This window comes from Phocoena phocoena, chromosome 11, assembly GCF_963924675.1.
Source record: "Phocoena phocoena chromosome 11, mPhoPho1.1, whole genome shotgun sequence".
Classification (NCBI taxonomy): domain Eukaryota; kingdom Metazoa; phylum Chordata; class Mammalia; order Artiodactyla; family Phocoenidae; genus Phocoena; species Phocoena phocoena.
Window position 1 is genome coordinate 57,636,377 of NC_089229.1, and position 14,937 is coordinate 57,651,313.

At 58.4% G+C, this 14,937-nt stretch overlaps 2 protein-coding genes across 5 annotated transcripts; one reads left to right on the top strand and one right to left on the bottom strand.

The window, feature by feature from the left end:
• Nucleotides 1–665: 665 nt before the first annotated feature.
• B4GALNT1 (beta-1,4-N-acetyl-galactosaminyltransferase 1) lies at nt 666–7,288 on the top strand. Of its 4 annotated transcripts, none has more exons than XM_065886891.1 (11): nt 666–1,040; nt 1,632–1,850; nt 2,388–2,552; nt 2,690–2,796; nt 3,247–3,287; nt 3,435–3,615; nt 4,591–4,698; nt 4,839–5,029; nt 5,502–5,642; nt 5,894–6,134; nt 6,762–7,288. In XM_065886891.1, exons 2-11 carry the CDS (start codon nt 1,633–1,635, stop codon nt 6,977–6,979), a joined length of 1,611 nt encoding a protein of 536 aa, XP_065742963.1. In that variant the 5' UTR covers nt 666–1,040; nt 1,632; the 3' UTR covers nt 6,980–7,288. The 4 variants fall into 4 exon arrangements, with proteins under 4 accessions (XP_065742963.1, XP_065742964.1, XP_065742962.1 ...); XM_065886892.1 differs by having other exon boundaries at nt 671–1,040; nt 4,591–4,689; XM_065886890.1 differs by lacking the exons at nt 666–1,040; nt 2,388–2,552 and having other exon boundaries at nt 1,420–1,850; nt 4,591–4,689; nt 6,762–6,979.
• A 278-nt stretch (nt 7,289–7,566) lies between these two features.
• Nucleotides 7,567–14,608, bottom strand: LOC136130379 (solute carrier family 26 member 10-like). The gene is made up of 18 exons (XM_065886628.1): nt 14,264–14,608; nt 13,684–13,794; nt 12,963–13,120; nt 12,607–12,771; nt 12,194–12,346; nt 11,377–11,459; nt 11,080–11,227; nt 10,856–10,969; nt 9,806–9,883; nt 9,621–9,716; nt 9,103–9,209; nt 8,922–8,991; nt 8,733–8,849; nt 8,565–8,598; nt 8,403–8,485; nt 8,244–8,298; nt 8,021–8,127; nt 7,567–7,708 (listed from the first exon to the last, which is right to left on the bottom strand). The coding sequence occupies exons 1-18, from the start codon at nt 14,604–14,606 to the stop codon at nt 7,670–7,672; spliced, it is 2,061 nt and encodes a 686-aa protein (XP_065742700.1). The 5' UTR covers nt 14,607–14,608; the 3' UTR covers nt 7,567–7,669.
• Nucleotides 14,609–14,937: the final 329 nt, after the last annotated feature.

A 14,937-nucleotide genomic window follows, 5' to 3' on the forward strand; every position in this document is an offset into this window, starting at 1 on the left:
TTTTATTAGAACCGTGGAACCACGGAACTTAGGGCAGCGTCAAGAATCCAGCTACAAAGAAGGGAGTCTACAGGTCTGCGGCTTGCACGCAGAACTACAACCAATCTAGCCACTGTTTGGCGTTTCTTTCCTCCCGCAAACCTGCAACAAGGAGCAGTCAGGAGAAGCAGGCCCTTGAGTTGCCGAGTGTTTGGTACATCACTGAGTGTTCGTAAGATAACTGGGGTTGGGGGTTGGGGGGCGGGGGAGGAGAGCATGGGAGGGAGGCTGTGAATCTATTTTTCTTAGCCAGGCATTTTTTTATTTTCCAGAGTCTTGTCTGTCTTCCTTTATCTCACCCTAAGTACCCAAATCTTCCATGAAATGGGGTTACAGGGCGTCTCCGCCCCAACTCTTCCCGAAGCCCTTGTCGCCTGTCCTTGCCTACAGTCTAGACGAGAGGGCGGCTCCGAACGCATAGGGAATAGAGTGACTGGGATCGGGGGCAGGCGGGGGAGATGCCAGGGTTCGGAGGCGAAGGGCTGGAGGGGGAGGGGGGGTGGAGAGAAGGACCTGCGCTCGGCGCGGGCTTGGCGCCCCCGCAATGTCCTCGGCGCCCACCAGAAGGCGCCCCAGCGCTCTCCTTCCCCGCGCGTAGCCGGATCCTCCGCCGCAACCAGCCCGGGAGCTGAGCCGCGCGGCACCGCGAACTGAAGAGCCGGGCGGCGGCCCGACCTCTCCCGGCCCGGCAAGTGGAACAGGGTACCGGGGAGCCCCGGATTTGTTTCTGGGACTGGGGTGCGGAGGTTTCTGGACTCCGATCTCCACCCCCGCAGGAAACGCCCAGAACCACCCCAGCGCCTTGGTCTACAAAGCCCGGAGAGTCCGAAGGCGGGAGGGGTCGGGCGCGCTCGGGAGGCAGGAGGATCCCCCTCACTCTCAGCCTCACACCCGACTCCTCCATCAGGCCGCCTCCAGCCCCATGAGGACCCCCAGGCTGGAGCTGAGAGCCTGGCGCAGCCCGGACCGAAATCTTGCCGCGGCCTCAGAGCGTTAGACAGGTCAGTGCCCGGGCGGGATGAGGGGCCGAGCCGGAGGCGGGAAGAGGCGCGCACGCCGGTCCACCTTGTCCCCCCGCACAGCTTCCCGAGGCCACTCACGGGGTCACCTCCGCCGGGGCCACCCAGTAGCGCGGGCGTGATTCTGCATTTTTCATGACAGGCAAGGTGTGGCGCTGCCCTCTGCAGCCCAGCCGGGGCCAGGTGATGCTCGGACTGAGGGGTTGGGGGATGCGCGGGCCAGGGGAGGTGGCGGGCTCGGGAACACCCGCTGTTCTGATAAAATGGTACTCTTCTACTTATGAGCCTCCGCATCGAAACCACTACCTCCAACGTTCTCTTGCTTCAAGATGCCCGGCCTCAGGCGTGAGAGGAAAGCAAGATGCGGGAGAGGGAGAGAAGAAAGGAGGCCGGGAGACCCGAGGCCCGGGAAGTGAGGGGAGGGGACAGGGGTACCGATTCGCTATGCAAATCCTGGCACGCGAGATGTGGAAAGCCCCGGGTGGCCGGCAGGAGCCTTCGGAAGCGCGGGGGCCCCAACCCACGCCTTCGCTCCCCACCTTTCTCACTCTCCCATCCCTACCGCCCACCCAGGATGCGGCTGGGCCGCCGGGCCCTCTGTGTGCTGGTCCTGCTGCTCGCCTGCGCCTCGCTGGGGCTCCTGTACGCGAGCACCCGGGTCGCGCCGGGCCTCCGGGCACCTCTTGCGCTGTGGACGCCCCTGCAGGGCAACCCCAGGCCAGAATTGCCAGGTCTTGCCCCCGAGCCCCGGTACGCACACATCCCAGTCAGGATCAAGGAGCAAGTGGTGGGGTGAGTGCAAGGAGTCGTGGTACCGGCACGGCACTCGCTGGGGGGCTGCGTGGGAAGCTCTTGTTTCCTCCACTGCTGAGCTCTGATGCCTGGGCTCCCCACGACTGGTTGCAGAGGGGTGAAGTGGGAGGTGGAGGGGGCCACTGAGTCTTGTGCTGGCGGGGGGACAAATCTGTCCTCCAAGAACCTTGTCACGGTATGAGGAAGGGAGGGTGTGCCGTCAGGGGAGGGCCCTGACTTTCTGAGTCCTGGTGATTCCCTATGAAAGGAGAGTCCAGGTGGGGTCCTAATGGCGTGTAGGCAACTCTGAACACCTAGCAATTGGCCCTATTCTACACCTCTGTAAAATCCAGATTTAGGGGATGCGTCATTCCTTTGGTGGTTCCTCCTCCTGGGGACTATTTGAAGAGCAGTGTTTAAGGGGACAGATTTTGGATGGACAGGGTTGAAAGGCCAAGATGTAGGTCCTGTGTAAATGTTCTGTGGGATAAGTGAGCTGCATGGCTGGGCTCTGAGGACCCTTCCTCCCGGCTCCAGGCGGCTGTCCACGAACAATTGCAGTTGTGAGTCCAGTGGGGGGAGCCTTCACCTCCCCTTCCAGAGGCAGGTCCAAGCCATTGACTTCACCAAGGCCTTTGACCCTGAGGAGCTGAGGGCTGCATCTGCCTTGAGGGAGCAGGAGTTCCAGGCCTTCCTTTCAAGGTACCGGTACCAGTGGGAAAGGAGGGCATGACTCTTGTAGGGGGAGAGCAGGGGGAAGCCTGGAGGGTGGGTGTGGCAGGAGGGAGAGCCCGTCTCCCCCTGACTGCTCCTCTGTCCTCCCCCTCCTTCACTGCCAGGAGCCAGTCTGCTGCTGACCAGCTGCTCATAGCCCCTGCCAACTGCCCACTACAGTACCCCCTGCAGGGTGTGGAGGTCCAGCCCCTCAGGAGCATCTTGGTGCCAGGTGGGGAGAACGGTCCTAGGGGATGACCTAAGCCACGGTGGGGGGTGGCAGAGCCCAGGTTGGGTGAGGAAGAATGAGGGAAGATTGGAATGGGAGGTGGGAGACTTGAGGTCAGGGAGGGCTCATGAGGTGGGAGATGGGGACAGAAGGGACTCTAAGATTGTCAGGAATTATAGAAGACAGTGACTGGAGAGGTTTGGGGAGAAGGGTCTATTCTTGCTGACTGGCCAAAGTTAGGTGGACAGGTAGGGTAGGCCACAGAAGAGCTACTGCTTTGATGGGAAGGAGTAAACAATAAGTTACTCTAGGCTATGCCCCGCAACGTGCCCTGCTGTGGCCTCAACAATGAGGGATGCATGAGAAATTCTGTGCTGGGTGTGGTGAAAGAGGGAAGAGAAAATGAGGAATTCCAGATTGTCTGTGATTTTGATCCCCTCTCCTTCCTCCCAGGACTGAGCCTGCAGGCCACTTCTGGTCAGGAGGTATACCAGGTGAGAAGAAACAGGAGGGCGAGGAGGCCAGGTGGGCATTAAGGATGCCGGGAGGGCAACAAAGCTGCCAAAGGAGGGATGGAGGAACCAGGGAGGCAAGAGGTAGGTCTGGGGCCTCACTCTGCACTCTCCAATCCCCTCTCCCAGGTGAACCTGACTGCCTCCTTGGGCACCTGGGACGTGGCAGGGGAAGTGACTGGAGTGACTCTCACTGGAGAGGGGCAGCCAGATCTCACCCTCGCCAGCCCAGGGCTGGACCAACTCAATCGGCAGCTGCAACTGGTGACTTACAGCAGCCGAAGCTACCAGGCAAACACAGCAGACATAGGTGCGAGGCCCAGGTGGAGGTAGTAACAGGCTGGGTGAACACAGGGAGCCCAGAAAGGCAGGAGCGAGCAAGTGGCAGAGGGTGTGGGAGACACTCGGGCCATGGCCAGCGCTGCCCAGCCACACAATGGGCATTTCAGCTGGGCCAGCAGGGCCAGGGAGGGAGAGAAGGGGCCTTTGTTCATCTGGGGCTGGAGCAGGCCAGAGGGAAACCCGAGCCTTGGGTGTGTCCCCCCTTCAGGCCAACCATGGGGGCCCCAGGAAGTGACCTGCCCCAGGAGCCAGAAGACTCAAGCTCTATTCCCAGCCCACCACTTACTAGAGGGCAAAGGGCTTTATCTCCCAGAGCCCCCATTTCTCCTCTAGCAAAAGGGGCATAACACAGTCCTCCTGCTTCTCTCCAAGGCTTCTGTACCAAACCTACTCCCACTTTGGAGCCTTTGCACTTGCTGTTCCCTCTGCCTAGAATGCTCTTCCCGCAGATTTTTGCATAGCTGGCTCCTTCCTATCATTTGGATCTCAGCTCAAGTGGCTCCTCTTCACTATCACATTACTTGTCTTATTTTCTATTCAATACTTACCTGTATCTGAATTTTCTTACTTACTTAGCCTGGAACCAGACTGACTAGGTTCCTATCCCAGCTTTGCTGCTTAGCTTCTCTGTGCCTTCTTTCTCTGTGGTAGGAATCTACTTAATAGGGCCACTGTGAGGATCAAATGAGTTCATAGATTTAAGGTAACTTTAAAAGTGCCTGGCACATAGTAAATGCTCAATAAAGGTTAGCTTTTTAATGAACTCTTTTATCATCTTTCTCCCACCCATTAAAATGTAAGTTCCATGGGGATAAGAACCTTGCATTCTTGTCTAACAGGGCCGAGAAAAGTGCTACACAGAGTAGGCGCTTAAATATTGTTTTACTGAAAAGACAATGTTGTCCAAGCCCTAGGGGCCACATCTCATGTCCTTTCTTCCCAGTCCGGTTCTCCACCGAGGGACACAAAGTTGCCTTCACCATACGCATAAGACACCCACCCAGCCCTCAGCTGTACCCACCTGGGTCTCTACCCCTGGGAGGTGAGACTGGTATGCTCAGGGACATAGATCCAGCCCTGATGGGGAGCAAGTTGGGAGAGGGCGACAAGTTGGGAGACACCCCTGGGAGATGTCTTCCTGCTCTTCACTCCCTACTCTCCTCTGCACCTAACCCTGCCCCTCACTCCCAGCCCAGTACAACATCAGCGCTCTGGTCACCATTGCCACTAAGACCTTCCTTCGTTACAATCGGCTACGGGCACTCATCGCCAGCATCCGCCGCTTCTACCCGACAGTCACAGTGGTAATCGCCGACGACAGCGACAAGCCAGAGAGCATTAGAGGTCCCCACATCGAGCACTATCTCATGCCTTTTGGCAAGGTGAGCAGCCAGCGAGGCTGAACTGTGCGCCACAGGGCACCGGGAGGGGGCGCACCCTCAGTCTGCAGTCTCCACCATAGTGATTCCACGATTACCTGCCTCAGAATCGCCGAGGCGCCTGTTAAGCATGAGGATTTCTGGAATGTAAACTCCACGGGAGCAGGAATCGTGTGTCTTACTAGCGCTGCGTTCTGAGAATGGTACTTAGCACCTAGTGGGGGGCTCGGTAGACAGTTGATGAATGAATGAACGCATGAATTAAATGCATTCCGATACCTTCCCCCAGAACACTGACTCAGCGCCTCGCACAAGTGGGAAATGCATTTTTTACCTAGCTTCCGGCCATTCGTAAGCACTCGAAAGTTTGGAGAGGGGCATAGGCTGTTGAGAGGGGTCAGGAGTGAGGAGAAAAGGTGGCAGAGGGCTACGTTCTATCTCGACAGCATCGCCAACCGTACTTACCCCTCCCCAGGGCTGGTTCGCAGGCCGGAACCTGGCCGTATCCCAAGTAACCACCAAGTACGTGCTGTGGGTGGACGACGACTTCGTCTTCACGGCGCGGACACGACTGGAGAGGCTTGTGGACGTGCTGGAGCGGACGCCGCTGGACCTGGTAGAGGAGGGGCCTTGAGGTGTAGGGTGGGAGGAGAGCCTTCGGCAGACTAAGGCCGCGGCCGGCCAGTAGACCCGATTGAGGGCCGCCAGCCCTGGGACGGGAGGGGACGACGAAGCGGAGCCTGGGGCACTATCTGGGTCCTGCAGGGGAGAAGCGGGAAAGGACAGGGCAGGAGAGCCGCCCTGGGGGGGGGAGAGGATCCCCTTCCGGTCCGCGCCCCGCCTGCAGCCGTCCTCCCGCCCCGGCAGGTGGGGGGCGCGGTGCGCGAGATCTCCGGCTTCGCCACCACCTACCGGCAGCTGCTGAGCGTGGAGCCCGGCGCGCCAGGCCGCGGGAACTGCCTCCGGCAGAAGCGCGGCTTCCACCACGAGCTCGTCGGCTTCCCAGGGTGCGTGGTCACCGACGGCGTGGTCAACTTCTTCCTGGCGCGCACTGACAAGGTGCGCGAGGTCGGCTTTGACCCGCGCCTCAGCCGCGTGGCGCACCTGGGTGAGTGGCGCCCCCTCCTGGCCGGGCCCGGCAGGGATCCCGCGGGGCGCTGGGCTGGGCTCGGTGCAGTAAGGCGCCAAGGGCCCTGGGTACTACTCCCCGACCACCCCCGCGGAGCCCACGGCTGCTACCGGGGCCCCTAGAGCAGTTCTACGAAGATTTACCAAGACCTGTGCCCGGGCAAGAGAGAGAGCTTCCACCCTCTCAGCCCCGAGCATCATTTAAACCTCCACAGCCAGTACAACTGCTGGGTCCGTCTTGAGCTTCCCCACCACTGCCACCTGCACCTTTATCTCGCTCCCAGCCGTATCCCTTGGTTCAGACCACCTCGGAGCAGCCCATTCGGCATTTATTGAACCTCTGCGTGTGTGTGTTGGGGGCGGGGCAGGGAGGGGCGGGGAGTGGGGCGGAGGATCAGTTTTCAAAGCACAAGGTAAGGATATTGACTCCATTTTATACAAGAGTAAAACTAAGACTCAAAAGGGTTGATTTACATGCCCAAGGTCCTTAGAAATGGGGTCTTTGCATATGCACCCAGCATATCCCAAATCTCAGTTCTCCTTTAACGGTGGGGCCTCTGTATCCTCAAGACCCTTCATTGTGTACTCGCCTTTCCTCCACCCCCAGAATTCTTCCTGGATGGACTTGGTTCTCTTCGGGTGGGCTCCTGCTCAGACGTTGTTGTGGATCATGCATCCAAGTTGAAGTTGCCTTGGACATCAAGGGATGCTAGGGCAGAGACTTATGCTCGGTACCGTTACCCGGGATCACTGGATGAAAGTCAGGTGGCCAAACACCGCCTGCTCTTCTTCAAACACCGGCTCCAGTGCATGACCTCAGAGTGACGGCCACTCGGGGCCTTCCAACTGTCAGGCTGGGCCTATCTCCTTGCACCTGCCAGGAATATCTAGCAAAGCCCACCAGCCAGTGACCACTCCACTGACTGTCCCCAATCTCCTTCAGAACTTGATCCCAAATAGGGGCTTGTCCTGGTGACATTCCTCCTTTCTGCGAGTGCCCAGGGGCATGATGGAGCCATAACTCATCCCACAGCCAGTGCCAAGTCCTCCTCCCACCCCCTTCCCATAGGGCAGGAAGTGGGGGGTTGCTTTCCAAGTGCCAAAGAGCCCATGGGGACTCTAAAAACCTAAAGCGGAAACACTCTCATCTCCTTGGGACCAAGGGGGTGGGGAAGCCCCCAGTATATATTCCCAGGGCTGGGGCCTCCCTCGCATCCCTGGATCCAGGACTCTGTGCAGCGACTGCAGCCCCACCCCATGGAGAGAACTGGTGACGGGAGCTGGTGTGGGGACCAGTGAACATACAGGTGAAAGCCATTTTCAGTTGTGTCTCTGCAATGCTGTGCGCATGGAGGAATGGGCACCAAGGGTCTGTGTGCAGACTCCCAGACTCACTTCATGAACCCCAGAGACTCTCAGCTTCATTTTATTAGTTACATTAAGTAAGGGGGCTCAGGGACCCTGGCCCTCCTCACACACATGCTTTTGGGACCCTCCACACTCCACAGGACCGGGTCAGACCCACACTGTGCAAGTCTTTGGACCAGTGAGCTCCTGGAAGAAGGAAGGGACATGTCAGAAGTAGACTAGGTGCCCCCCTCCCTCACCCAAGATTTGGCAGACCTCTCAGGGGTACCCTGCCTGCTTTGGAACCTTAGTTCCTCAGTTCTTCACCCACAGCTGGGCCCAGTCTCCCTGGTTTAGTCTTATATAGACTAATCACTTCATCCCCACCCCTTTCCTTCATCTCCCTCCTCAGCCCCCTTCACAAATCCCTCTGCCTGGATCTTCAGTCACTGACTCACACCTCCTTTGCCATAGCCCAGCACCTCCTGGCTTCCACTCCCGTTGCTACTGCCGCCTCACCAGTCTCTCCAGGGCATATGCAGCTGCATCCTGGACACTCACAAACAGCTGTTCTGGGGTCACTCTATCCAGGAGTCCTGCCTGGGTCAGTGTCCCCAGCACTGAGGCTGTGTGGAGAAGGGGTCAGGCTCTCAGGTCCTACAACTACACCGTGTCCTCTTCCTTCCCCACAAGCGTCCAGTCACTCCCCACTCTCCAGATCCCTCCATCCTCCACATCTCACCATTACACTGAGCCAGGAGAAGGTGGATCCCAGCATCTCGGCATCGGCTGGCCAGCTACGTGGGGCGGGGCAGGGGGGGGAGGGCAGGGGGTTAAATCCTATATCAGAGAGTATTCGTGGGACAAGGGGACTTTCTCCTTAACCTACCCTCTCCCTCACCTGAACCACTTCTCTGGCCCCTGCAGCATCTGCAAAGGTGACACCACTGCAGTCTAGGACTACCACTCTGACAGGCTCAGCAACTAGGATGGCAGAAGGCAGGAGTACCCAGATGCCTCCATGGGTCGTGCCCAAATCTCCCTCATTGTCATCCCATCTCACCTGCATCAGGTGGGCCGTCTGTCTTTGGAGCCTCCTGTGAGTAGAAAAGGGTAGTCACCATCTCTGAGACACGAACATGCACCCCTTGAGCACAATGACCCCCCCCAGAACACCCACCTGTCTCCCACCCCCAAAGAAGCCACACGCCCCTTTGACCAAGTCCCTCACCTTGCCTCCTTCTCCAAGCCCCAGGTGCCACTCCAGGATGCGGCGAAACTGCCCACGGGTCCCGAAGTAGAGCGGTGTTGGATAGCTCAGGATGCAGAGCCCTGGGACCTGGAGGAGCTAAGGGGTCAGAGGGTCAGTGAAACATCCGGGTCTAATCTTCCCTTCCTTCTTCGGCTGTAGCCCACCCACCTTGTGACTCTCTCTGAGTGGCCTGTAGAGCTCTGTCCCCTCAGCCAGTCCAAGTGCCAGGCCCTGTACCCTGGGTGGGAAACTGGGGTCAGATTCCCAGCCTGACCTGGCTGGAGAGTCACCCCAAGCACTCTTTTCTCTTCCCTCCTCTCATCTTGACTCCCCTCATCTCTACTCCCACCTCTGGGTGCGGCAGACCACAGTCATCATGGAGAAGACCACACCTACAGCCAGGCCCAGGTCCACACTCAGGGTCACGACAGCCACCCATGTGACCATCCACACAGCCTGCAGGACATGGATGGGAGCGAAATGACCAAAAGAAATGCCAGGCCATCCCTGCCAGGGAAAGGGGTCCAGGGGCAGTGACTGCCGGGGCAAGTGATGGGGAGGGATGGCCCGGGAGAAAGTAGAAACAATGACAGAAGGAAGGAACGGGATGGACCTAATAGGGGATACACACCAAGTGTAATGACCCCAGACCTTGAACCATCTGGGGAGTTACAAATATTCAGGTCTAAAGAGGTTCAAGCTCCACCCTTCACCTTGTCTCTGAGTAAAGGGATTAGGAGGTATACATGTTGGGGGTGGGTGGGTTGCAGAACTTAGGACTGGGACAATTAGCTTCGATCAAGGGCAGAGGCTGGGGATGCTGGTAAATGGGAGGGGGCATCCGAGGGTAATGCTGCCATTTCTCACAAAGTCCACGCGGCTGATGCGCCATAGTTGTGGAAGTTCTCGCATCTGGAAGAACATCTGGCGCATGCTGGAGATGTTGATGCAGGCCAAGACAGCCTTGGGGCAGAGGAGGTAAGCTGACCACCCCAGTGTGGAGGGATGTCGCCACCCATCCCAGCCACCCCTCCACCTCCTCTGCTGCTTACCTTGGGCAGATAGTAGAAGAAGGGCCCCAACCACAGCAGGACAGACAGGACAACCATACAGGAGAACAGCCCTGCCAGCTAGCGGGAAGGAGGAACGGAAGCAAAGAAGGGAGGGAACCTCACCTACCCCCGCGTGAGAGTTGGTCTCCCTGCCTACTCTGCCTCATCCTCCTTGGAAGTCTCCCTCCTCCCAAATCCCCTTCCACACTGATACTCCTCACTCCTCAAGCCCCTGCTTGATATTCTGCCGCTCACACCTACCTTTCCCCTCCCCCAATTAAATGCCTGTCATTTGCTGGTCTGCCCCAAGATGCAGTTCAACATCCCTATTTTTGTAGCTGACCTCCATCTTTTTCTTAAATTTTATTGGAGCATAGTTGATTTACAATGTTGTGTTAGTTTCTGCTGTACTGCAAAGTGAATCAGTCATACATATATATATCTCCATTCTTTTTTGGATTCTTTTCCCATAGTCATTACAGAGTATTGAGTAGAGTGCCCTGTGCTATACAGTGGGTCCTTATTAGCTATCTATTTTTATATATAGCAGTGTGTATATGTCAATCCCAATCTCCCAACTTATCCCTCCCCCACCAGCCTACCTTCATCTTAAAAGCCACTGTTGGATGACCCTAAAAGCAGGTTAATCACATGCTTAGGGCACCAACAAAGTACAGGAAACCAAAAATATTAGGGAGAGACTTTGATAGGTGATATTTCTTTTTAAAAGAAAATGTCCTCACAAGGAAAAACACCAGAATTTTGTTTCTTAAATTTATTTTCCAGATTAATAGTGTTCTTATTTTGAACTACATATAGGGCACCATAAACTTTTTCAGTGCTTAGAATCTACAAAGGTCTTAATGTACCTTTCTTCTCTTCTATGCCTCCTACCCAGGTAATCCCATCTCCTCACTCACCTTCCCTCACAGAATTCCATCCTTCTCTATAGAGCTGCCAACTGGGGATCTGCCAATCTTCCACTTGTTCCACCACCACCCAACCTGGATGCCCCTCTCCCCTTCTCCTCACCCAAGGACGTGCTCTTACCTGTGTGTTCCCACCAGCATCCACTAGTAGGCTGGTTGTGGCCAATGTGGCCGAGTTGGGAAAGCAAGAGAAGAGGGAGGAGATGAGGTTGGAGACACCATGTGCAAAGAGCTCCTGGAGGGATGCAGGGAGATGAAGAGGAGACAAAGGCATGGCTGGGAGGGGGGAATCACATTAGGGGGCTGTCCCCTGAATGAGGTTGGGGTCCTCACTCAAAGTCACACCTGGTTGGAATCAATAGTGTAGCTGTACTTGTCTGCATAGATGGAGGCCAGGGAGGCAGACACTGCAAAGGTAACCAGTGCCATGGGCAACGAGTCGGCCAGAATCCTGGGCAGCTCAGCCAGGTTGGGGAGGAGAGGCTGGGGAAATCTAGAGAGAGAGGAATCCGTGGTGAGGATGGGTTGGGTATAACAAGGATACGAGCAAGAGAGAGGAAATGGCATAGGGCAGGACAGGGGAAGGCGCTGGGTGGGAGAGTTGTGAGAAAAGAAAACGGGTGCCTTTTCATTCTCTCTTACCCTCCGGGCAGCAATCCAACTATCTGGATGTTGTATCTTGTGTCCAGGGAAGAGGTGAAGCAGAGCACGGAGGCCAGAAGCACCTGGGAAAGAGAGCAAATTAGAGCATGGGAGGAGACAGGCCCCTGGCAGACGCCGGAAGGAGCTCAACATGAGAGGGGATTGCAACGCAGGTTAGGTGGTTGCAGGGGCCCAGCAACTGGGGCAGCTGGGATGTTTGGGGGATGGATGCCTAACAACTGGTTTAGAGTGAAGGAGATTGGGGATGGGAAAGAAGAATGATGTATGCCTGGAGCTATGGAGAGAGATGGACAGGAAGAAGTAAGGGGGGCTGCTATGAGGGATGCTGGATATCAAGAGGTACAATCGAGCCATTCTAAGCAGGGAAGCTGGGTTATATCAAGGGATATATGGGGTATCTGTGGAGACGAGGAGAGCCTGTTTAGTTGGGGCGGGAGAGAGAAATGTAGGTGGACGCGGGGAGGAGGATAAACCGTGAATTACAGTGCGGGACCGGTGAGGGGAGAGACGGGAGCGAAGGTGCCGGTGCCGTGGCGAGCGACACCGCAAGGGGGCGCTGTAAGGAGGAAGAAGGCTTTCTAAGAGGCCTACAGCCGGCTTTTTGAGAGAAGGGGGGACGTTTGGGTGGGGGATTCCCGAGGGTCAAAGTGTTCTGGGAAGAGGCCTGGGAAAGTACACGTGTAAGCAGGACCTCTCATCTGTGACCTCTCTGCACTCCATGAAGGGGCGGCAGCGGCCAGTTCCTACAGGACGGGCAGGGTCTGTGCGGTGCGCGGGGCTGGGACCCCATCCTCACCATGACGATTTCCCCTGGGATCGGGGTGGGTAGCCTGTCTCGGAACCTCACGTTCAATTCCTTGACGGGCACGAGCAGCGCCAGGCTGAGTGCCGAGACGGTCAGTTCGGCGGGACTGCTCCGCGGCAGCGCCGTCAGCACGGCGGCCAGCGTCTACGGGCAGGGGCAGTGAGCAGAGGGCCTGGGGCCAGGGTCGACTGCCCCCAGCGCGGACCCGCCAGACTGAGGCGAGGCCTCTCCTGGGTCCCTTCAGGGCTTCCACCTCCTCAGCGACCCTCATTCAGCCACGTGGTTCTGACCTTTTCTCCGCCCGTGCCACACACTGTCCCTCCACTCGCCCCCACTTCCTTTCTTTACGGGTTTCCCTCTTCCCGGGACCGCTAGAAGCCTCTTTGCTCTTCTGCCACCCTCACCTTGAAGAGAGCGAAGCAGCCGATCTGACGCGGGAGGGGCAACCCCAAAAGGCTAGGCAGTTGGGACACGAGCACGTGCAGGGCGGCCCCACTGGTCAGCGCCTTGACTACAGGCTCCGACAAAAAGGTGGCCAGGACGCCGAGCTGCAGCGCGAACATTCCCAGCTGCAGGGGAGAAGATGCGCCATCACCACTGGAGAAGGAGCAGACCAGCCCCGGCGCAGTGCACCAGCTTGTCCGCGCACCTCTCCCGCCTAGACCGGTGCTGGAGACTTGTCCCTCCCTCTCCCCTGGCCCAATTCTCCGGGCCCCCAGCGTGGATTCCCTCAGGGTCCTCCCCCAAGGTCCTCCCTCACCATCAGTGCCCCGCTACCGAAGGCCATGGCCGCAGCCGCACCAACCCGCTGAGCATCCAGCTGTTCCCTCTCAATGCCGCTCAGGTTCCCCTCGGGGGGTTCAGGCACCAGCCGCTCCACGGCCGAGCCCGTCATAAGGCTGAGTACCGCGAAAGTTCCTAGGGCCGGGGGACGAACGCAGAGATCACCAGCTGTGCCACCTGGGGCGCGGCGACAGCCCAGGCTTCGCGCTCTCCGCCCAGGATGCTGCCGTCAGACGCCCTCTCCTAGAAGGCTTGCTGCTCAGGTGAAGACTCTGGGGCCGAGAGCTGGTGCAGCAGCCCGGAACCAGCGGTGAGGGAGGAAAGGAGGGAGCACCCGCCGGGAAAAAACGGCTCCCAACTGCGTCACTGCCCCCTCCTGCAGACGCCCTGGGGACTGCCTGCTCCTTTGGGCGACAGAGTATCTCCTCTCCCCTCTTCCAAGTCGTAGAGACGTTCATTTTAACCAAATTTCATGGAGAGGAAAAGTCCGAGTAAACTCCCGCCTCTTTGCACCCACTCAGCACCCGCGGCGAGCACCGTCTAGGTCAGAGGTTCACGGCAGTGTAGCGGCAGAGGCGGAAGGGAAGGTGGGGGGCGTGAAGACGGGAATAAGGGCGAGGGAGCTTACAAGAACGGAAGCCTCAAACCCCTGTCCTTTCCACCCCACAGAGAAGGAGAGGAGTCACTGGGTCACTCACCGGTGGACAGGTGTCTCCCAGTACCCAACAAGGTGTAGATGAGGACGGGAAAGAAAGAAGTGTAGAGTCCGAACACTGGGGGCACAGAGGTCAGGAGGGCAAAAGCCATGCCTGGGGGAGCAGTGGAAGGAAAGGTCTCCGGTGTGTAGGTTAGGGGGCAGGGTGCCCAGCCTCCAGGACTGTCCTTCCCTTCCCGCACTCTTAGAGGCTGGCCCGGGGACTCTAAATCCCGCCACATGAGGGAACTGAGGGGTTAACGGGCCTCGATGGGAGGTCGTGGGGCGCACAAGGTCAGAGATCTGTGTCGGCCGCGTCCTGGGGGGCTGGCGTCCTGCCTCTCTCCAGTTCCCTGGGCCGGACCGTGTCCAAGACTTCGCGCAGAATTGCACAGATGAGGGGAGCTGGGGGTGGGGATCTGATGGAGCTCCACTGTCCTTACCCAGAACTTGGCCTCAGGTCCATGTCGCCGAGCCCTCAAGCCACACTAACCCACCACTTCGCTCCCGGTTCCCAGGCCCCGTGCCAACCCGAAGCCCTCTAGAGCTTGGGCCCCTGACAGGCTGCTGCTGGCGCCGCTCACCCTGGGGCACGTGCACGATGCCCACGGTCACTCCGGCCACCGCATCCCCGAGCAGCCAGGCCCGCCATTGGTAGTGGGGCAGCCAACGCAGCGGGGGCAGCCGCGCCCGCAGCAGGGGCCACGGCCCCGGTCCGGAACAGGCGCGGGCCCGCCTCTTCCAAAGCCGGCGCAGCCGCGACCAGCGGGGCTCCGCGAGTAGCTCGGGCTCCTGCTCTGCGTCCCCGAAGAGCTGCTGAAACCGGGCCTCGGTAAGAGGTTCCCTAAACTTGGCGCCCAGGGGGAACTTAAGGTCGGAAGCCTCTCCCGGACCTGGGCAGGTGCTGGCACCGGGTAGCCCACTCATTTTGCCCTCTGCCACCTCCAACTCCGCCCAGTCTTAAATACCCCTCCGCCCGCGGGCCCCGAGTCCCGCCTCCGCGAAGCAGGGTCCAATCCCGTCCCGGAGGGCGCCCTCTCTTGGGGACCTTCTACAGTCAGGAGCCGGCTGCGCCTTGGGGAGGGGGTGTCTCTACGTTAGGCGTTTCCTCAGACATCCTTGGCCAGATCGCTCGCTCTGCAGCCTGCTATGGGGGGAGGGATGGCCGTGGAAAGGGGTAGGAGCCAGAGAGGTAGGGCGAAAGACAAACGCGCCCCATCACCCAACACCCACTATTTACCGCTCCTAGGTCTTTTGA